Source organism: Exophiala spinifera (genome assembly GCF_000836115.1).
Source record: "Exophiala spinifera strain CBS 89968 unplaced genomic scaffold supercont1.2, whole genome shotgun sequence".
NCBI classification, from domain to species: domain Eukaryota; kingdom Fungi; phylum Ascomycota; class Eurotiomycetes; order Chaetothyriales; family Herpotrichiellaceae; genus Exophiala; species Exophiala spinifera.
Window position 1 is genome coordinate 3,177,707 of NW_015622514.1, and position 21,633 is coordinate 3,199,339.

At 52.1% G+C, this 21,633-nt stretch overlaps 10 protein-coding genes across 10 annotated transcripts; 4 read left to right on the top strand and 6 right to left on the bottom strand.

The window, feature by feature from the left end:
* Nucleotides 1–36: 36 nt before the first annotated feature.
* On the top strand, nucleotides 37–2,250 carry PV08_03455 (uncharacterized protein; the record flags this gene model as incomplete). Its single annotated transcript, XM_016377808.1, has 1 exon — nucleotides 37–2,250. The coding sequence occupies one exon, from the start codon at nucleotides 37–39 to the stop codon at nucleotides 2,248–2,250; it is 2,214 nt and encodes a 737-aa protein (XP_016239378.1).
* A 1,089-nt stretch (nucleotides 2,251–3,339) lies between these two features.
* PV08_03456 (uncharacterized protein) lies at nucleotides 3,340–4,481 on the bottom strand (the record flags this gene model as incomplete). The annotated part of the gene is made up of 2 exons (XM_016377809.1): nucleotides 3,340–4,170; nucleotides 4,224–4,481. The coding sequence occupies 2 exons, from the start codon at nucleotides 4,479–4,481 to the stop codon at nucleotides 3,340–3,342; spliced, it is 1,089 nt and encodes a 362-aa protein (XP_016239379.1).
* Nucleotides 4,482–5,041: 560 nt separating this feature from the next.
* On the bottom strand, nucleotides 5,042–7,072 carry PV08_03457 (methionine-tRNA ligase; the record flags this gene model as incomplete). The annotated part of the gene is made up of 2 exons (XM_016377810.1): nucleotides 5,042–6,946; nucleotides 6,995–7,072. 2 exons carry the CDS (start codon nucleotides 7,070–7,072, stop codon nucleotides 5,042–5,044), a joined length of 1,983 nt encoding a protein of 660 aa, XP_016239380.1.
* A 438-nt stretch (nucleotides 7,073–7,510) lies between these two features.
* Nucleotides 7,511–8,044, top strand: PV08_03458 (uncharacterized protein; the record flags this gene model as incomplete). The annotated part of the gene is made up of 1 exon (XM_016377811.1): nucleotides 7,511–8,044. One exon carries the CDS (start codon nucleotides 7,511–7,513, stop codon nucleotides 8,042–8,044), a length of 534 nt encoding a protein of 177 aa, XP_016239381.1.
* Nucleotides 8,045–8,537: 493 nt separating this feature from the next.
* PV08_03459 (uncharacterized protein) lies at nucleotides 8,538–9,837 on the top strand (the record flags this gene model as incomplete). The annotated part of the gene is made up of 2 exons (XM_016377812.1): nucleotides 8,538–8,672; nucleotides 8,722–9,837. 2 exons carry the CDS (start codon nucleotides 8,538–8,540, stop codon nucleotides 9,835–9,837), a joined length of 1,251 nt encoding a protein of 416 aa, XP_016239382.1.
* An 880-nt stretch (nucleotides 9,838–10,717) lies between these two features.
* On the bottom strand, nucleotides 10,718–11,856 carry PV08_03460 (D-xylulose reductase A; the record flags this gene model as incomplete). Its single annotated transcript, XM_016377813.1, has 2 exons — nucleotides 10,718–11,767; nucleotides 11,833–11,856. The coding sequence occupies 2 exons, from the start codon at nucleotides 11,854–11,856 to the stop codon at nucleotides 10,718–10,720; spliced, it is 1,074 nt and encodes a 357-aa protein (XP_016239383.1).
* A 489-nt stretch (nucleotides 11,857–12,345) lies between these two features.
* Nucleotides 12,346–14,342, bottom strand: PV08_03461 (glycolate oxidase, subunit GlcD; the record flags this gene model as incomplete). The annotated part of the gene is made up of 5 exons (XM_016377814.1): nucleotides 12,346–12,417; nucleotides 12,472–12,647; nucleotides 12,696–12,807; nucleotides 12,857–14,019; nucleotides 14,066–14,342. 5 exons carry the CDS (start codon nucleotides 14,340–14,342, stop codon nucleotides 12,346–12,348), a joined length of 1,800 nt encoding a protein of 599 aa, XP_016239384.1.
* A 1,073-nt stretch (nucleotides 14,343–15,415) lies between these two features.
* Nucleotides 15,416–15,951, bottom strand: PV08_03462 (uncharacterized protein; the record flags this gene model as incomplete). The annotated part of the gene is made up of 2 exons (XM_016377815.1): nucleotides 15,416–15,805; nucleotides 15,862–15,951. 2 exons carry the CDS (start codon nucleotides 15,949–15,951, stop codon nucleotides 15,416–15,418), a joined length of 480 nt encoding a protein of 159 aa, XP_016239385.1.
* Nucleotides 15,952–18,482: 2,531 nt separating this feature from the next.
* On the bottom strand, nucleotides 18,483–20,074 carry PV08_03463 (uncharacterized protein; the record flags this gene model as incomplete). Its single annotated transcript, XM_016377816.1, has 2 exons — nucleotides 18,483–19,623; nucleotides 19,674–20,074. The coding sequence occupies 2 exons, from the start codon at nucleotides 20,072–20,074 to the stop codon at nucleotides 18,483–18,485; spliced, it is 1,542 nt and encodes a 513-aa protein (XP_016239386.1).
* A 952-nt stretch (nucleotides 20,075–21,026) lies between these two features.
* On the top strand, nucleotides 21,027–21,560 carry PV08_03464 (uncharacterized protein; the record flags this gene model as incomplete). Its single annotated transcript, XM_016377817.1, has 2 exons — nucleotides 21,027–21,250; nucleotides 21,308–21,560. The coding sequence occupies 2 exons, from the start codon at nucleotides 21,027–21,029 to the stop codon at nucleotides 21,558–21,560; spliced, it is 477 nt and encodes a 158-aa protein (XP_016239387.1).
* Nucleotides 21,561–21,633: the final 73 nt, after the last annotated feature.

A 21,633-nucleotide genomic window follows, 5' to 3' on the forward strand; every position in this document is an offset into this window, starting at 1 on the left:
TGCACCCACTCTTGACTCCCTGCTTGCTTACATATGATGGCACACCCATCGACGCCACAACCTCATATCTTTCAACCAACACCGATACCTGCAACTTCGGGTCTTTTCAACAGCGTCGCTCCGAACTCCAGAACAGTATCTGGTACCAACACACCCACCGGATCCACCTACCTGATGCCTACCAGCCCGGCCAAGAGCGCCCTGTCGTCCAAAGATGGCTCGAAACCGAAAATCGTCAAGACAACAGGCCAGAAGCCTGCTTGTCTAGTCAATGCATCCGTGACTTATTGCGGTAACGAGCAGATCTACGCCTTTGGTGGCTTCGACCAGTTCACAGACGAAGTGTACAATCACGTGCTGAGGCTGAATCTGAAGACGCTAAACTGGGCGCTAGTCGACAATTATGGAGATATTCCGGGCGTTCGCATGGGCCATTCAGCCTCGTTGTACCAGGGCGATAAACTTCTTGTCTACGGCGGAGAGAACGAACATCGAGAGTACTTGTCTGACGTTGTGATTCTAAACCTCAAGGATCACCACTGGACCCAACCAGAGGTTCAGGGGCCTATTCCCAAGGGCCGTGCCCGTCACGCGGCGGTCGTCTACGAGGACAAATTGTTCGTCATTGGTGGTCTGACAGGAGAAGCTAATTACATTCTCGACGACATCTGCTATCTTGATCTGAAAACATGGACATGGTCCAAGACGTGGAGTTTCGTTCAACGATTTGATCATAGCGCTTGGATCTGGGGTGGCCGATTATGGGTGTTGGGTGGCCTCGGGGCAGACATGGAGCGTCCGTCCGAGATATGGTGGTTGGACCTGAAAGGAAGCCCTGCCCTCTCTGGCTCTGGAAAGCAATATTCAACCATGGGGCGGATACCAGGCTCTCGATCGGATCCATTCTTGCATCCCAACAGAGCCGACCGCGTTGATACTTACACAGCCAACTCCGGCAGTGTTCATATCCGTTCGTCTCGTAGGGAGAAACCCACCGCCCCCGGGGCGATATCGTCTCTCAAATTTGTATCAGGGCCCCATGTGCCACTGCAGTCATCCGGAACCCACTTCCATGTGTGCTCATCGGGAACCTTATTGGATTTTGTCACACCATCGTCCACGATACGGCATAGCGAGTGCAACTTATCCTCTCTTGAGCTGGACTCACTGAGATGGCAACGCCTTGTTGAAGGTCCAGAGCTATTCCAACCAGGTTACAAATGGCACTACTGCACCATCAATGAGGACGGCACCAAGGTTTGGCTCCTTGGATCTGCGGCCGAAGACGCATCTGCCACCGGTCAAGACCTTCAGCTGAGCGAGGTCCTGGCCGTCGACCTCAAGAGATATGGCCTATTAGGCACGCAAGAGGGCAACCTTTCATCCGAGCAAAATCGGATCCTTGCGTCTGAGCGTCCAACCGTCCACGCCAATTCTCTGAGTGGCGGAACAGGCCTCGGCGCTGACTTCGCCGCCATCTTCGACCAGCCACCAGAGACGAGTATGAGTGATTTCGTTGTCACAGCTAATATTGAGTCAGCCGACGACGATGACGTCTCCGAGACCGGGTCTCAGGCCAGATTCTCACTCAACTCGACTAGCAGTCAACTGCTCGTGTCTGACAACAGCAATGTTTCTCACCCAATATATGTCCACAAGATGATCCTTCAAGCGCGCTGGCCACACTTCAAGCGACTCTACGCGTCGAAAATGATCGAGTATCAAACTTCACGCTTGCATATACCGGAGCCATATTCCGTGGTTCGGGCATTCCTTTACTACCTGTACACAGACAGCATCGCCCCACACGCCGAGTTTTGTCGAGACCTGACCGATGTAGCCGGCATGCTGGTCATGGCCAACCTGTATGATATGCCCAAATTGCGTCTCTTGTGTGTGAACCGACTCTCACGCGAAATCGACATTGAATACGCGGCCGTCATTTGGGAACGCGCAGGACGCACCGAGGAAGAGTGGCTGAAGGCCCGAGCTGCCCGATTCTGCTTGATGAACTGGGGCCGCATCGTCCGCACCGAGGGCTTCCGAAGTCTCAGCCGTCAGAGTTTGATGGAACTATGTGAAGTCGTCGACACCGAAGGCAGAGTCGTCGGTGGTGAAGAGCTCGACGACGTGTGCGTCGATGGGTTTGGCGTCGGCGGTAGCTACCGACACCGGCGAAGAAGCCACCGTCCCAGCGAAACCGCCGATGAGACGGAAGGAGACGACGAAGACGGGATGGATATGAACTAGAGAGGTGGTCCGCATCTCCTACAAGAAAGACATCACTGATCGTGTCGCATTGCACCGACCTTTGCCGTTCAATGTCACAAACTGAGCGTGTGCTGATACGTGCTCCTACTTCTTTTTTGCGTCGCTTTTCTCTGCGCTCGGCCCGGATCCGACTTTCCGGGTCAGAAATGCTGGTGAGACGGCATGGGACGGGATGGGATGGGGCAAACCAAACCCCGAAACCCATCCATGTAAGACTAACAAATATATATGTGATACGAAAAGGCAACAGCATGCATTCGAGGGGACTTAGCACAATGGATGGGCGTTATGATGATGGTCCGGTTTTCTATCCAGCCACTACGGGAAGCGAGCGTCCATTGACAGATCGACACAGCTGGGCGCACGGGGGGATGTCTACGGTTTTTTTTTTCAATATTCGCTACTAGCTATCAACGTGGTCTTGCAGCTTATAGACGTATGGCGGTATACATACATGTACTTCTCTTCGAATCTGTTGAATGTTCCGTCATTTGCACTGCTGGAGACTAATGTACGCAATGGGATCTACTGACTGACGTGAGGTTTTATTGAGCTCGTGATGGCCCAAGGAGTATCTTTGATTGAGGGTATCGTTTTCTCATTCTTACCGATGCCGGTTTGACTCAAGGTCCTATCTCAGGTATGAAGTGTTACAATGGCCGTTCCAAAGCGCATACAACGGTCGTTAGAGTAGACCAGCTTCGCACTGAGCAGTTCTGATCTTGTGTCCTTCGGGGGTGTGTCTTTCACGCTCTGATGACTATTCCAGCCATCATATCGAGTCTACGTTGGGTTCCTGATCCTCCCGTCTTCCACTCCGTGGCCGGTCTTTCATATCCAGGCGTGAAATGCCAGAGAACCAACCCTTTGATGAGCGTACCGACATTCAAACTGCAGTGCGACACCACAGTTCGAGTAGCAAGCACGACAATGCTTAGCGCTACAGAGACATTGTGCGTTGCTGGTGGGAGGACATCACCTCGACACTCTCCGGTCCGTCGCTTCATGACCATATCCTCCAGGTGCCTTCGTCACCTTGTCTTTGTCTGAAGTTTCTCCTTCACGAGTCTATCGTTTCTTGCCACCCGGTCGCGGCTTGACCTCGTCTGGCTGGACACCGTGTAGCATGATCTTGCAAGGCATCTGTGGAGTGTTCTTCTGGTATCCTTGGCTCCAGTCGTAACATACCGCATATGCAAACACGCTGCCTTGCCTGTTGAATGCCGTTGCGGTGATAGGTGCTCCGACATTTGGGTACCCTTTCAGTCTGTGCTTCGCGTTGCCGTCCCAGAAGTGGAACGTCCCATCACTACCGGCTGTCGAGAATGTTCCGTGGACTGGATGGAATGAGATCGCATTTACAGCGTATACATTAGCAACATCGCGGTTGGGCCCAGTGGTGTTCGGGTTGTCTCTGTGACATTTGAAGCTGAAGTTATTCGAGGCATCCTTCTCTTCAACGTATTGAATGGCACAGCGACCCTCGATGCTGCCAACGGCGAAGCCAGAAGCATCGGTGAAGCAGCTGACAACTCGTGTTTGGAATTTCAGTGGTGATTGCATGGATTTGTAGAACTTCTCGGGGGAGTTGAGGTCGACGATATTGATGTATCTGTCCGCGGTGCCGATGACCAGCAATTTGTTCTTGACGTCCATCGTGTATACCCGTTCCTGACATTGCAGTGTTGCGACAGGATTTTGTGATCTGAAATCCCAGTATTTCACTGTCTTGTCCCATGAGCCGGTAACGAGGATAGGTGAATTGTTGATAGTCGCGAAGCAACAGGAGCGTATCGGTTGTTCGTGCGCTACGAGGGTCTGAGGGGTCATGTTGCCGGAACCAAGGTCGAGTAACCGAAATGTTTTATCGGCACCACAACCTGCAACCTTCTGACCGTCCTGTTTGCGTTGTTAGCAGGAGACTTGTGCGACCAAAACATAATACGACTTACTTCAGACCAGGCGCAGTTGAGCACTGGAGCATCGAAATCTATTGCGGCTTTACCCTCGCTCTGTCCTTGCTCGTTGACTTGGTATATGCGGACCTTCTTATCCCATGATGAGACGGCTAGAAAGTCGCCTTGTGGAGAGAACTGGAGGTCGGATATGCTGTCTTCAGGAGGTTGTACGAGAGCGACATCCTTCGAGACGTCTCCGGTTGTGCTTGAAGGAGCAGTTGTTGTGGCCGAGGCGCCAAAGAGACCTGACATTGTGCCAGCGGTCTATCGGTGTCAGATGAAACTTTCGGATATATTCCTGCGACTAGAACCGTGATTTTGAAGAAAACTAAATACTTGAGCGTGGGCAAAGGACAAAAGACAGGCAGCCGACGTCGTAGGCGGACACGCGATGATTTTAACGCGGTTCACTTTGAAACCCTGGGGGCGGAAAAATACGGTAGAGTAAATATACCACAACGTACTACGGCGGAGTGTTCGGGAGGCGGAATTGTCACAAGTCCGAGCACGACATTCAAGCACTTCAACCCACAAAGACCATCGTCGTGCTAGCAAGATCCCTCATTTGGATGCTCTATGCTCTACGTAAGTCTTGCTTGCCCCAATCCTGACATTTGATTCTCGCGTTAGCTTTTTAGTATCAGCGACTACGACCATCAATTCTTGACCGACGAAAATTGTAACTTAGCCGTTGAGGGCGGAGAAATAAACACGCGTATCGTCACAGCCAGTTCATATCTTCTGGCATCCGGGGTCCGCCATATCTGTTCTAATGCCCACAGACTGATGCTTGATCAACAGAGTTGAATAGTTTAAGATGACGGCAAAGTGACTTGAGCGACACCGTCCGCAACCTTTTGGACTGCTGCGTCTTCTCCAACTTCAGGCACACTGTTCACCCGTTCTTTGCCCTCTGCACCACCTTTTGCGGTGCTTTCGACACCCTCGTCCCCTGTAGCTTTAGCGGTCTTCTGAGCGGCCTTCTTTGCCTTCTTCTTTTCTTTGTCTGCGGCTTTCTTGGCGGCAATTTCGGCTTCCGCCTTTTTCTTCTTCTCCCGCTCAGCCTGATTTCCCCCGAAATGTTCCCGCCACTCATCTGCCTTCTTTTCGTCTATCTTTGTGAAGAGATACTCTGCTTTTCCAATCTTGTGGCCAGGTTTGATATACGTCGGGAGCCAGCCACCTTCAATGTCCTCCTCCGACGGGATCTGAAGAAAGTCGGCGTTCAACTGTTTGCGGATTGATGCACATGTGGCCGGAAGATAAGGTTCGAAGATGGCAGAGCAAACGTAGATCAAGTTGATCACGGTGCCAACCACTGCCGCGGCTAGGGTAGGATCGCTGGCAATTAGGGCATTGTCAAGTCTATGTGCCTGAATGAGACCATTGCCTGCCTCTGCCACTTTCATGGCAACAAGAACCCCATTTCGAAGGTGCACGGCTTCCATTTCGGCCAGATACTGCTTCATGAGAGCTGTGACATCGTCCAAGTGCTGCTTGAAGGATGAGGGTAGATTGTGCGCATCAAAGTCTGGTATGACGCCAGAGTAAGCTTTCGGAGAGTTGACGAGCTTGATGACTCGGTTGACGAAATTTCCCAACTTTGCGAGAAGCTCTGCGTTGTTGCCATCGATGAATGACCGCCATTCGAATTGAGTGTCGCCAGACTCTGGGCGATTCTTAAGAAGGTAATACCTCCAGACATCTGCTGGCACCCCGGTTTCTCTTGCATTGTTTCCGAAAACGCCAATTCCGCGGCTCTTGCTGAATTTTCCATTTTCGTAATTTAGGTACTCAGTCGAAGAAAGGTGATGTAGTTGGGTCCATGACTCGGTAGTGCCGATCTGGCACCCAGGGAAAATGACGGAGTGGAACGGAACGTTGTCCTTGCCCATAAATTGATAGAGTTGCACATTCTCCGGGTTCTTCCACCACTTTTCCCACTCCTCGGTGTAGTTTGCCGTGATGGAGGGATAACCGATGCAAGCTTCGAACCACACATACAGTACTTTATTTTCGTAGCCCGGCAAAGGGACTGGGACACCCCAGGCCAGATCCCGAGTAATGCCTCTTTCTTTGAGACCTTGTTTTAGCCATGACTCGGTGATGATTTTGGCGCTTCTTGACCATCCACCCTTTTCAATAGACTTCTTCGACCACTCCTCGATCTTTGGTTGTAATTCGTCTAATCTCAGGTATGTGTGTTTCGTCTCTTTTGTTACAGGAGTCGCACCATCTACCTTGCAGCGAGGGTTGATAAGGTCCAAGGGATCGAGCAGGCTGCCACACTTGTCACATTGATCTCCGCGAGCGTCGTCATAGCCGCATTTCGGGCAAGTACCTTCGACGAAACGGTCGGCCAAAAACTTCCCGTGCTTTTCACAGAAAGGCTGGCTGTTGGTGTGCTCAGTCAGATGACCCTTGGCGTGGAGCTTTAGGAATATGTCCTGTGCGATTTCTGTATGCTGTTTCGTTGGCGTTCGGCCAAAGATGTCAAAGCCCAGCTCAAACCATTCATATATTTCAGAATGAATCTTGTTGTATTTCGCACATAGTTCTTCCGGGGTGACGCCCTCTTCTAGTGCCTTCGTCTCGGTAGCTGTGCCGTACTCATCCGTCCCGCACACGAAAAGCGTCGGTCGCCCGCGGGCTTTGTTGTATCTGGAAAAGACATCGGCGCTGAGCACGCTACCCACGATGTTTCCGAGATGCGGTACCTTTGAAGAATGTCAATGAAAGAATATAATCTATCGCAGGAGACTTACATTGTTCACGTAGGGTAAAGCAGAAGTAATGAGAATATTTCTCTGCCCTTCCTGTGGAAGGATCTTTTCGGAGCCCATTGTGGGCGTGGACGGCGACGGTTTACTTCGTTTGCTTTGCGATCGTCTAGCGAAGTACAATCTGCAGAATATCGATAAGTCCACAGGATCCTCCCGTTGACTGTTCTCTTCCACAGTCACTCCTCGGCGTCGTGTGTGCGTTGTAGAGGGCAACTTCAATCACTCGAGGCTGCGCCAGGATTGTGTCATATTCGCACTGAGTCAAAATCCCCCGCAGCCTGTTGTGGCTTAGTCATCACCACTCCGATCTTATCGATTGTTTTCTGTCGCATCTTTTTTCTCTTGTGCTTCAACATATGGACTGAACAGTCGCCATTGCTTTTGCTTTCGCAATCTCTCAGAGCACAAGTCACGTAGAGCCACCGTCCTGTAATCGGCTGTCGCTATCATCCACATTGTGATGACTGTTCGCGCCTGAGCAAACTTATTCTCTTCACCATGGCTTTCGACCCTTTTGACGAAATCCTTGAACTCGAGAACGACTACTACAGAGAAGGTTATGACGCTGGAGTAGCCGACAGCAGATATGCTGGCATGATTGAAGGTAAGGTGTTTGGCATTGAGAAGGGCTACGAGAAGGCTATTGAACTCGGCAAACTTCATGGACGAGCCCTTGTCTGGCAAAGTAGATTTCTGCAGCAGGAATCCATACACCCAAACCCACAACAAGAACCTCTGAAAGCTCCGAGGCCCAGGAGTGCTCAAAAATTGGACGAAAGCGTCATGGCTCTTCGCCAGCTCTCGACCACTACACGGCTGCGGAGGCACGTCGATGGTTTGCAGTCCGTTACCGACGGCAGAACCCTGGCACGAGATAATTCAGACGAAGCGGTGACGGAGTTTGACGACCGAATTACCAGGGCTAGTGCCAAAGCGAAGGTCATCGCCAACACAGTTGGCGAATCACTGAATCCTGCAACCAGCACCAGGACCGGAATTGAAGACGCTACAGGACTTCAGGCAAGGCATTAGACTGTTGATTTGCTGTCATTGTCAAGGGGAACATCTTCTAGCCAACTGTGGTCTCGATTCTACATCTATAGGCTGTATATTCGGCCTCTATGACCGCCTCATGCCGACCGCCAATTGGGAATCGACAGCCTTCTCCGCAAATCCTGAGGTGATCTCCACAGTACCAGGGACAAACGGTGTTGAAACGCCGTACAAAGTTATACTCCGCAGATCCTTCTGCGCGCTTCTTACGCATTTTCCCCAGGTTAGCTGCCACCAGTCCATGATCGACACGGCTTGTTACCTGGCCGTCTTCAGTCCTTTCCCAGAAAATTTGCCGACACGAGGTATGACGAACGACAATGCATATTTTCTCCTCATGACGCTCAGGTAGCCGACAGAGAGAACTCTCCCACCCCGCAGAAAGACGCAGGATTAAAAGGATGGCGTGCTGCAGTGGTAGTCTCTCTCTTCACAATTTCAGTCCTCCTCTTGAAGCGAGTGTACAGTCGTGATGAAGACCTCAAAATATGTCTTAAGCCTTTCTCTAGCGGCTTCCGCGTTTGCGCAAGTCCAGCCAGCTGGCGTGACCCGGCCCATCGTGGAGGAATGTGGCTTCAATGGCTGTGTTGTCTGTGTGAATAAATATGTTAGTCTCTGTGAAGAGAAATCTCTTGGATCACTCTGACCCATCCCAGAGCGCCGTTCTACCCTATCACTTCAACCGGTCCATCTCGAACAACAAGGCCGACTACGACTACCGCAACACCAGTGTTACCAATGCACCCACTTTTGACCTCTTGGGATCTGCCGACTTTGTCGTCTTTGACCGAGAGCGAGGGTTGCAATACCTCGGAGACAATCCAAGCTATGAGTTTGTGTTTCACGTCTCCAGCGCCGTACACGAAGCTCCAATCTACGCGCCCGAGCAGAATTTGTTGTTCATCTCCCAGCTCGCGCCGCCAACGGGTGTCTTGCCTCAACTCGTCGTTGATCTCAACCAAGATCCGCCCACCTTGAGCAACTACACCCCGAATCCGCCCATATACGCACCGAACGGCGGTACTTTCCGTAACGGTGACCTTCTCTTTGCTGCAAGCGGCGGGATCGACGAGCTGGGAGGAATCGAGCAAAGGGTATCACTGCGGACAGTCGACCCTGCCACAAACAAGTCAACCGTGCTACTGAACAACTACTTTGGATTCTACTACAACAACATGGACGACGTGGCGGTTCACCCTACCACTGGAGATATTTTCTTCACGGACCCTGACTACAGTTATTTCAATGGCCTGACAGATACTGCGCCGCAACTACCAGCTGCGAGCTATCGGTTTAATCCGGATACGGGCGCAGTGTTCCTCATAGACGACACTCTCATTCAGCCCAACGGCATCGCTTTCACCCCTGATGGTCAGACGCTATATATCTCTGACACTGGAGCTGTCTATGGTGCAATAGCACCTGGCTATCGAGGAGACGGCACCCAATTCAACACGACCGGCCCACGTACCATCTATGCTTTTGACGTTACGAACAATGGCACCCGAGTCTCCAATAAGAGATCTTTTTATCTTGCGCAGGATTGGGTCCCAGATGGACTCAAGGTCAGCCGAGAGGGACTCGTCCTCACTGGTTCGGGACATGGTGTTGATGTGATCGACGACGTTGGTCAACTTGTTATCCGGATTCAGACCAATTACACTGTTCAGAACTTCGCCTGGACCGGCGAGAATCTGACGACGCTCTGGCTGATGGGCAACAATGGGATTAGTAAGGTTGAGTGGAATATCACTGGACAGACGTTGCGTTAGTTGGCGTGGATCATCGAGGGGCGAGGGTACCCTGTCTATCTGTCTGTCTGCCTGCCTGTCTGTCGGAAGCGATGCTTGGTAATGTTGGGTCCCAAAACGTATAAAACACTTGTACGGGAGAACATTGACTGGATCATTGCCAGTGAGTGGTAGGGGGTGCGCAAGGCACGCGGGAAAGGCATCACCAGTCATCATTTACTCTGTTTCAAGAATCAGAAAAAGAACAAAACATTGGTGAACCGCAGCTGCCCCCGGTCCCCTCTTCGTGTTATAGTGTCGCATTCACGGAACGACTGCAGTACAATGCCGGTTGTCTTCATTTAGCTGTGACCCCAGACCCACTTATACTTCACCCGCGGAGTCTCACAGTCCTCTTCCTAGGGACGTGACCGTGGTGAGCACATCGACCTATCTAGGAGGATCCATTGGGCATTGTTGTCGGTGTCTAATACCCCTTCCTCCTCTTCTAGAATCTGTGTATGTGTGTGTGAATAGGACTGTACCTGCGCCTCAACAAGTGCTGATGTGACTGGGTACCTCACATATGGTAGATCAGGTAGAAAAGGTACCTCGGTTACGTAAAGTACAAGTATAAACGTACCCAAGGATAGTATACACAAGGAGATCATCCACAGACAGTCAAATCAGTCAGTCAGTCAGTCAGTCAGTCAGTCAGTCAATCCGAGACACACTGTGACTCCTCGGATACCAATCAATACGATGAGTTCAAAAGTGCAGGTTTATTCATAGGTTTACACATGATGAAAATTAGTGGTGTGGAATCAGAGGGCACTGTCACTGTCGCTCACTCAACACCACCACTACTACCGGAAAAAAGAGAAAAGAGAAAAAGAGGGATGGAAAAAAAAAAGGAAACACTCTATTGCGGTCCCTCGATCAAGACCTTGATAGCCTTACCATTCTTGACGTCCTCAAAGGCCTTTTCCGCCTCCTCGAAGCTGACTTTCCTACTGATCAACTTCTTCACGTCGACCTTGCCACTGCTCGCCAGGTCGACGGCGGTCTGGTAATCGCCCGAGCCGTACCTGAAGCTCCCCTTCACCGTCAACTCCTTGGTGCAGGCGGCCATGATGGGGAAGGTGATTTCGTCGCGGCCCATGCCGCCCTGCACGTAGCTGCCGCCCATGCGCAGGACGTGGATGGCGGTCTGCACGCTCGGCTCGGCGCCGCTGGCGTCGATGGCCACGTCGGCGCCCCGCCCGAGGTCGTTGTCGCGGATCAGGTTCTGGGCGTTCTCCGCCGACGACACGCGCGAGGGCTCAAACGCCGCGTGCGCCGCGTACGACTTGGCGAACTCCAGCCTCTCGCGGTTGATGTCGACGGCGACGACCTTCTTGGCCCCGAACGCCCTCGCGACCGCGCAGCACAGCAGGCCCACGGGCCCCGCGCCGAAGACGACGCACGTGTCCCCCTGCTTCAGGCCGGACTGCTTCGTGATGTGCACCGCCACGGCGAGCGGCTCCATCAGCGCGCCCTCCTCGAGGCTCATGCTCTCGGGGAGCCGGTAGCAAAAGTCCTCGGGCAGGACGTAGTACTTGGCCAACGTGCCGTCGTAGGGCGGCGTCGCCGCGAACGCCATGTCGAAGCACAGGTTGTATTTGCCTTCCTTGCACCGGACGCACCGCCGGCACGGGATGCCCGGTTCCATCGCCACCCGGTCGCCCTTTTGTAGGCTCTTGACGCTCGATCCGACTTCGACCACCGTCCCTGCGGACTCGTGGCCCAGCACCATCGGGTCTGTGACCACAAAGTGTCCTATCCGTCCGTGTTGCCAGTAGTGCACGTCCGACCCGCAGATGCCTGTGTAGTTGACTCGGAGGAGGACATCGTAGGGACTGGTGAGTTTGGGGACGGGTCGGTCTTCGAACAGGACATCCTTGATGCCACGGAGGACGAACGAGTTGTTTTCCTTGAGCGACCATGTCAGTAGTGCGTCCTGCTTGTTGTGGTGCCGAGGGGGGTTAAGCAACTCACCCTGGTCTTCGTCTCGGAAGCCATTGTCGCAGACACACGTAGAGGGGAAGCAAATAAGGGGCAGTGTCACTTTTCTACAAAGTAATAAGGAGGGTTGGGTCACCTACTCTCTCTGAGGACTTTTTGATGCGATAGCAAGTCCTGCGGAGTAGCAGAGAGCAGGTCAGGTAGATGTCGGCCAGCGGTCCGGTTTCCCCTGCTGGTAAATGACCGCCTTTGTGTTCACGGCGTCCGAACTGCGTCTGGCCCGCCAAATGATCTCATGCGTTGACCACCGGAAGATACCTAGACTTTGAGAACTGCACGGAGTGGCATTTTAGGCTAAATACAGATCCAGTGATGGTGGTGGAATTGAAGTGCGAGTCACTACTGTGCGGGGTCGTTTATTTGACTTTGATGCTCGCGGCCTTTGACACGCTTCATTCGTTCGGTATATAAACGTCCGCTGACACTTGTATAAGGTTCCAAGGTTTGTATAGGGATCTACCTCCATGAATCGGCAGGCCAACCGCTTCAATGCCCAGCCTCCAACTGCACAATCTTGTCACAGTTCAGAATTCCCAGAGGATCATACGCTTGTTTGAGCTGTTGTACGTTAGATGCCACAAAACACCGTAGAAGGGCGACAGAAACACTTACCTTGCGCATGGCATCAACCGTGTCCTCACCAAGTTCTTCACGGATGTAATCTCGCTTCTTCAAGCCGACACCGTGCTCTCCAGTGACCGTCCCATCCATCTCAATTGCTCGTTGGATCATACGGTGCACGACGTCTGAAGCGATCTGCTTCTGCGAGTCGCTGTACAGCAGGATAGCTGTGTACCGTTAGACTTGACCGGAACCAAATAGCTCAGAAGACCTACTGTGGAAGTTTCCGTCACCAACATGCCCGCAGATACCTCCTATCAATCCACTCTTCGCGACGTCGTCATGGGTTTCTTGTATGATATCGGCCAATCTGCTAATAGGCACAGCCTGTAACATGTTAGCGTCCCGCAATTGTTCTGTTCGCCAGCTCACTTACCACGTCAGTGGTCCAGACATGATCACTGGGATTTTCTTTGATGGCTATTACACTCCAAAGTGCTTCCTTCCGCGCACTCCAGAGTTCCGCAGCTTCCTCGTCGTTCTTCGCAAATTCAAAGCTCTTGTTCTGGCTGCCTTTGGCCAGGTTTCGTACGATGTTGATCTGTTCTTTGACACCATCGGGGCTGCCAGCAAACTTGAAGAACAGAGTGGGAGCTTCCTGCCATTTTTTCGATGTCATGCCGCTCTTGTTGATGCACCTCATCTGAACGTCGTCCAGAATCTCCATCCCAGCGAGGAGTATACCTTCGCCGACCACTTTGGCAACACATTCGGCTGCAGCATGAATTGTTGGAAAGGTAGCAACCGCAACAGATTGTTTCTTGGGAAGAACAGTCACCTTCAAGGTAGCTTCCGTGACGATACCAAGAGTGCCTTCGCTGCCGATGAATAGCTGGGTCAGATTGTAGCCAGCACTAGATTTCCGGGGCCGACGTCTCGTCTTGATGATGGTTCCGTCGGCGAGTACCACCGTCAGTGACACCACCCAATCTCGCATGGTACCATATCTATACGCATTTGTGCCTGAGCAGCCGGTTCCCACCATGCCTCCAATCTTCGCACCTGGGCCGGGATCAGGAGGAAAGAACATTCCGGAATCACCAAGGTATTCGTTGAGATCTTCCCAGCCCAGGGCCGGCTGTACAACGATGTCCAGATCTTTGGGATGGAATTGTAGAATCTTGTCCATGCGGCTCATGTCAATACAGATACCACCTCTTGTAGGGGCGAAATGCCCCTCCAGGCTTGTACCCCCGGATAACGCGGTGACGGGGATGCGTCGTTTATGGCATACTTTCATAATCTGAGAAACCTCCTCGGTGGTAGCAGGGTACACGATTGCGAAAGGTTTCTCGTTCGGCTTCGTGGTATATGAAGACCATTCTGACCCAGAATGCGAAAGCAAATCATCCGGTGTCGTTGACACATTCTCTTTACCCACAATCTGAGCAAAATCAACCCAAGCGGCTTGTAGGACGGAGTCTCGTGTATCGTGCTGGGGAGGTTGCGCTCGAGAGAGAGGTGTTGTTGAGGTGGTGTCGAGGGCCTTTTCACCTCTTGAACCCAGCCAGTATGCACCGCCAGCAACAGACAGAATGACTACCACGGTCAGTAGGGATACTCTATATCCATATGGTATACATACCAACGCTCAAAGCCAGGGCTCGCGGCTCTCCTTTGCGCTCACTCGACGCTTTGATGTACTCTGCCTGTTCTTGTCTCTCGCGCTTCAATCTGTCTGCGGTGCTTTCGTATAGCTGTCCGCGAAATGATCTTGACGCATCTTCTTGCTTGTCGGATGTCCTCGTGGAACTATGAAACAGCTTCGCAGCAGGCACGCGTTGTAGAACTGAGTTCCGACATTGGGATTGTGGCTCAACGCACCGCAGAACCGACGCAGCCGGACGGCCGACTCGCAGCATGGACTTCATTCTTGATGGAGGCGGTGGACTTATAAGGATGGCATTTCGGAGTGCTGTGCTGGGCTCCTGCGACGACTATCGACAAGTTAATAAAGTTCACCGCAAGATCTCTCAGACCATTAGCGACCTTTGAGAACACTGCGTTCCCCGGAACCTCAACCGGCGGAAAGTGCGGAGAGACGGAAATGACGAATTATAGCCGAAGTTTGCACCATGTTGATAAGAACAGCGATGCTTCGGAGTGCGCTGAAGCTCCGGCAAGAGACCATCTACCTGCCTATCTACACATCAGGCATGGCTACGAAAACATTGAGAGTCGAATCGACACTTCACTTCAGTGTTGGCCCACCATAGCCCTCAATCAAACCACCCATCTGCCTACCTCAAGTTCGCCTCGCTCTTCTCATCGGATCGAGCTGCGACATCTAATAGGCTGATGACCTTGTCTCGCCATTCCAACCGATGACATTTCGGCAATGCGCATCAACCTTTCGTATGAGCGTCAGGCATTTGGCCGTACCCCAATATGTGCTCAATGTGGCATAGACGGTTGCCCGCGAAACACGTTGAGGACTTAATTCGTCCCTTGATCAACTCCATCTAGACCTCTCCTCCAAGCTTGTGTTAGGCGAACGTTCTCATACGCTTCAAGCAGCTCCTTCGCATGTGCCAGGGTTGATGACTCGAGACTGCCCGCGAGTTACGACCCTTTACGACAAAACAAAAAGAAATGCCCGAAGGCTCCGAGCCAACCCTCTCACTCAACCAGGACTTATCGAAATCAATCGTCAATTGCCGCGTTTACGGCCACCCCGAGTGGACTTCGGCTTGGTGATCCTACCATCCGCATCTGTTCGTGACCCTTCGGAATCATTTGATGCGGGATTCTCGAGTCTGCACGTCTCGCATCACAGGGAGCACCGCTTGGTTGCGCTGGTCCTGAATACAAAGTCCCTCCGCGACTTTCTGCGCTGATTTCTGTAACGCATCTCGGACCACATCTATTCGCTGACCTGACTTCTTGCTGTCAATCTTTAGGCTCTCAGCAATGAGCTCCCGCCCTCAAACCTCCGTCAGGCTTTGTCGGGTGCAAACTTGCCTGTCTCTTCATCACCCTTGCGTGGTGCTCGCGTGGTCCCCTTTGCAGAGCGGACCGACCGCAGTGCCTTCTTTGCTACAGCCTTAGCGGTCAAACGGCGAGAGTCGTGGCGCTGGCGAGGGGTCTTTCTGGAGCCATCCTCGACGCTCATGTGCGGCGACTCGAGTTTGGCGTATCGCCACCCCAGTCGGGAGCAGGGTTGCCCCATCGTGACGCGGATGTACTCCTCAGCCAGGCGAATGTAATCCTGGCCTCGTTCGAGCGTGATTTGCACCATGGCGACATCCGGATCCATCTCGTGTTCTTGAACCAACATCCAGGCCCGGGCGGCTCGGGACGCGGGCTTGGGCATCTGCTTGCATATCTGTACAGTTGTCAGCGGTCACGAAGAGTCACGAGAAAGTGGGAGGAGTTACCCACGGGCTTGTTGTCAGCTCGCAGTCCGTTTCCTTGCACTGCCAGACACAGTTTGCACAACCACCCCGCTTGAGAACTCCGGCCGAGCGGCATGTAGAGAACTTTCCGTGACCAGAGGCACACTTGGAGCGATCATATCTTGTCCAACTACATCCCAGTTCCGTGGCGTCGCTTTAATTCTTTTCAGTCACCTCCACGTCCAGATTCTTCGTTGTCTGAGCTTCTTCGCTGTCTGGGGTTCTTCGTTGTCTGCCATATTTGACAAAGGCTCAGAACTTGATACTGTTCGATACACAGCAATGATGTCGTCGGGGCTCGCTGTCTCGGATCAGGAAAGGATGGCGAGGTTGCATGGAGGATGGGCGGTGTATCCTCCTGCGGCGAGCCGTTTGCGGTGTCTCTAGATCGAGAGTAACTTGATCTGCACATTGGAAATGTCGCTGACCAAATGAGAATCCATCACAGATCTTTGTTCCCTGAATGGTGACATTTTTCAGGGGTAGTCCAAGTACTCGACGATTTTGATTATGGCGATAATTCATACGTTCCCGGTTGAAATAAGATATACTTCCCCCAGGGTAACATTTCAAATATCCAAGATCGTCTGGCTTTGAGAGTACTCGAGCGTCACTCAAATCACCCATACTGTTTTGAAAGTCATATGGATTGGTAGAGATGGACCGTATTCCAGTGTTCGATTGAAGTGCTTTTCGAAGTGGTTCCGATGAGCAGAATCGTTGCAGTGTCCACGGCTTGCCTCGACTTCAGAGCATCGAGTTCTGCCCGCAGTGGCCGCGTCCACATTGATCTAGGTTATCAATGTGAACAAATTGACGATGATCCACCATGTTTTCTGGGCGGAGATAAATGCAATGCTCGCAGCCCTTCTCCGGACACGACCAGACGCAATTCAGGTGAAATGACAGCAAGTGTGACGCCAGTTCATATTGTTTGCCTCGACGTCGGAAGCTTCTTTCCCAGGCTTCCCTTTCGGGCCGGGACGCTCACGTTGCATGCCACCACGGCTCGAATTTTGTCGAGCACAACAATCGACCACGCGTTTCGAATCGTTTGGGCGTGACATGATAGCCACGACTGTAATCGCCCATATCGACGACCGAGCCACCGTCCTCCTGAGACGCTTTCTCAGGACGCTTGGGCGGTAGGTGTCATGCACCGTGCTGTCTTTTTGATTAGGGTAGGTCTACTTCGCCCTTTCTTTTGACTTCGTATTTCAACAGCTGGAGTGTTCCAATCTCTTTCTGTCTTTTCTCTGGCCTTCAGGTGTGTTCGGGGCCGACGGGGACCGAAAGAGAGGAAAGGCGACTGCTGATTGCGGGTCGCTCGGGCCCAATTGGCAAGGCTGTCCTCCTTGGACAGGAGTGTGAGGTGTCGAGCTTCCTGCCTCGATAGAGAGTGGTCCTATGGCCAAATTGCAACAAGTTCCACCTGTCCGGCAATCCTTGATACGTTATTTGATGATGAAACTTCCCTAGGCGTCGCCCGGGGTCCACTGGCGCGGCTTACTTCCTATTTTGGATCGACCAGGCCCAGGGCACTGCGTCCTGCAGCTTTCTGCTACCGCGTAGGCCGCTGACCTGTATCGTCATTGTTCAAGAACATCCTTGGTCCCTAACTGGCAGAAGGGGAGGCGCCGGAGCTGCGGTGGGAGCACGCCTGGCCTCGATGCCGACATTCCGCATGCGGGTGTCGACTGCACACGACTGCTAGATGTTTGGTTGTCAGGGCTCCGCAATTGCTTCGGAGGAATCTGTCGACATCCTCCATCCTGAAGGGTACAACGTTAAAATTGAAAATGGGGGGGTGCTCAAAAATTTCCTGCTTCTACATTTGGTGCCTCCGGACACATAGTGTTAGCCGTCGGATCAGGAATGATGTCGTTCTCGTTTCTCCCTGTGCTCTTTTGGTTTGTTCTCTGGGGTTGGGGCCACTGTGAGAGTCTTTCTGATCTTCCTAGATTTGCGAGTGTGATGCCCAGAGGGGCTTCTCACAGCGATAGACCTATCCAGGTACGGAGCCAGCTGGTGGAAGGAATAGTAAGTCGATATGCCAAATGACATGGACAGAGCAAATAATGAGGTCGGCAGATGCACTTCCTTTGCGTTTCTCGAGAACTGAGCCGGAGCCAATATACGTATATGAATGCTTCGATAATCAGCACATAAGTGGTAGCAAGTCTGATGAGGAACGAAGATCTTTCAGAGTGGAAAGGGGGGTTGATTTATGGCTTGCAGCTGAGACAATCCGCTGGGGAAGTGAATGACTCTATCGAGGAACAATGGTACAAACCACAATAGCTGGAGCCAGGAATATGCAATCGCATTACTGAAACGCTGGAGTGACAATGACTGCGAGTGCAAGGAATGACTCTTACAGCAAAATACAAATACCATATTGAATACGGAAGAAGGTGCATATGACCTAGGCAGTAGGGGGACAACAGTCAACCGAGTATTGAGGCAGCGGTCCCCAGGCAACCACATGCGGTCCATGGTGAATATCGGGCGAGTAGCTGTAGCAATCCCTCGAGAGACCATCAGAAACCACAGTAGGCAAGATCACGAAACTCGGAGAAACCCTTCCGGCTGGCGGTCTCGAGCTAGCTAGCTTCGTGTAGCTTCGTGCAGCTTGACCCAGCAATAACGTGGTGCGTCCGTAAGCGTGAAGACATGTCGAGTTCTCTCTCCGTAATCAGCAGCCTGTATGTCGTCAAACTTTTGAAGGAGGCGAATAATGGTAAATCCGGCCAATGTCAAAGCTTGCTGCTGACCAAGACAAATTCTTGGGCCGCCACTGAATGGCAGGTAGTCCCATTTCGGCTTGCGGCCAATCCAGCGATCAGGGCGGAATTCGTTGGCATCGTCCCCCCAGAGGTCTGTTCGTCGATGCATGGCGCCCACAAAATATGCGACCTCCAATCCCTTGCGGATGTAGACAGGAGATTTTCCGTCAGGCCCTCCACCAATCGGCAAGGTGGTGTCTCTGACCGAATGTCTCGCATTTGCCGGCACAGGAGGGTACAACCGTAGGCTCTCGTTCAACACATGCTGGAGATAAGTGCAGGCCTTGATAGAAGCGAAGTCGAGATTCCTCGGCGAATCGTACGACCCAAAGTCGCGGAGTACAACTTGGCGCAACTTGTGGAAGACGCCGGTGTTGTGAGCTAGCAAGTAAAACGTCCAACCGAGGGCGCTGGAGGTTGTATCTCTCCCAGCCACCAGAATGTTCAGTAAATAATTACGAAGCTCCACAGGGTTCCGGGTCTCTTTGACAAGCTCGTCGAGGAAACAATACTTCTTCGGCGTGCCGGTGGACTGAATATCAGCGCGGCGCAAACCTTGCTGGACAAAATGGTCAGCGAAAGCATGCACGACCCTGACATCGTCCTTGTAATGGCTCGGGTTGTAGAGCCAGTGCAATTCTTCGAGGAAGTTTCGAATGCCGACAGTCTTCAATCCACGTTCGTAGGCTCGATTGAATGAACTCCACCCAACCGCAGTCCCATCTTTCTGTTCGCCGCGGAGTGCTGCTAACTGAGAGTCTGTACTCTCCCCGAAAAGAAGTTCGGTGCTCGAGTCCATGGTCAGTCGCATGAACAAAGGCTGCAAGTCGACTCTGTCGGTCCATCCGTCCGCGCGGACCGTGAGATGAGCAAGTAGATTCCGGTGATGCTTCTCCTCCGTTTCCAAGTCCTGCAAAATCATTCTCGCAAACTGCGGTCGCAGCATTGCCCGTTGGTGCTTCCTGGGTTCTGGTTAGTTTGGGGCGAGCACACCTCTCGGATTTCAACAGACCATTCTGCACCATCAGTAGTGAAAATTCCCTTTCCAAACATTGGCGACCAAGAGTTCAAACGATGGCCAAGCCCAAAGTCCTCAAATTGACTTCCCAGTATCGCTTGGATATTTGCAGGCTCACAGGTCTGGAAGATATCTACGTCAAAGAACGGTGTCATATACGACTTTGGGTTCCTCTCCGCCCACTCGATGAAGTATTGAGGAGCCCGCTCCTCCCGTGCCGCCTGAATAAATTCTTTGGTGATTTTCGCGCCGTACCACGTCCCTCGTTCTCGAGGCGGGGGCTGACAAGCCCACTCCCGAGCCTGGCGTCGATGTCTTCGCTCCTTGACAGCATGCCGGATGAGAAGATAGGCCACCCAAGCGATGCCCGCGCCCAGGAGGACAATTTGCAACATACTGAGATAGTATTGCAGACTTGCGCAGCAGTACTCCCAACTACATTTGCGCTGTGTTGGAAAGTGATTTGGAACATCTGCTGGTCGCCTGATGGATAAGATGTCTCAATAGTCTAGGCATCACTCTAAACAGTTTAGCGGGAGGCCTGATCGATTAGTCACCAAGATATACTCCGTACATAAGGGCACCTTACTCCCTGTACGCAGTTGAGGTTCAGCTGCGACTGAAAGAGTTGAGTTAAGAAAAGATCGTTTCGACTCCTTTTGATACTGAAGGAGTGGAACTTTATCTGCTTCTTGTAGAATCCATGGCTTCAAAAGCCAAAAAAAAGTCGAAAGTCGACTTTTTCGACTTTTTTATATATAAGCTGTAAACGAATCAAGGGTTATCGGGTGTTGGTCTATAATTATGTTAGTGAGATCTCTCTTGAATGAGCTGGGAAGAATTAATTACCTTGCGAATAATCTTTTCGAACGGTCGGGGATTCGAACCCGCGGCCCTTCTCTTCCTTACTCGCCCGCGGCCCTCGGTTTTCCTTGCTCGCCGCAGTGAATGGATGTCCGCCACATAGCCATGTGGTTTTAACCTGAGCCATCACTGCGGGGTCTTGGTGGTTGAGGGAAAATTTCACGGGTTTAATTGATATCATTTGAATATTCGGTGGTGAGTGAATAGTCCCTGAGTGGGTCCCGGGATATGCTTAAGGTACATCTCATAGCATCAAGTACAGATAAAATATGACCGGCGGCCTCCAGTTGGGCATCGAGACGAGGTACAATTCACAGCTGAATACTCCGTACCACTTCCGGTGACCACGGTTCACGAAAGCCGTGTTTAATTGAAATCACCTTTCCAACAGGAACGTCTATCATACGCATTCGAGTCCTTCCTCTGCCCGAGCAGCCCAGTCTCTCTGTGCGCTAACGACTAACCACCGATTCAACAATGAACATGGCTGCTTCGTTCGGCTACTCGAGACTCGACCCGATACTGTACGACTTGAGCCATGCTGCTGGTGCGAGGCAGTTCCAGAAGATGGCCAGAGAATTCATGGCAGTTGTCAGAATCACCCCAGATATGGATGCAGAACATCTTGTGAACTTCTCCAAGATTGTTGATAATGCCGATGGCTGGGCTCTGGCCTCCAACGTCGTTCCAGAATTCCGTCTTCCTCAGTACGTGATGTCTTTGCTTCTGAGCGGAAAAGTAAATCGCTAACAGGACCTCTCCAGAGACACCGACACCGACGAAAACACTGCCCTTCATCTGATTCTGCGCACCATGCGCCACAAGAGACCACGGGTGAACATGTATGATGGAAGCTCTCGGGCAGAGGAGGCTGAGAAGGAGTTGCTAAGAAAGGAACATCGCGCCATAATCGACTACGTAGAGACTTGCGGCCTGGGGATTGAACGTGCGACGCCTGAGGAGGTTGCTGCCGCAAACGAACTCTACGAGAGAGTGGTAAACATGTTGGAGAGGTGAATATGGGTACTTTGACCTCCTCGAGAGAGCCGTGATTGCCCTTGGGGCCACCGAAATCAGCAGTGGACATTGT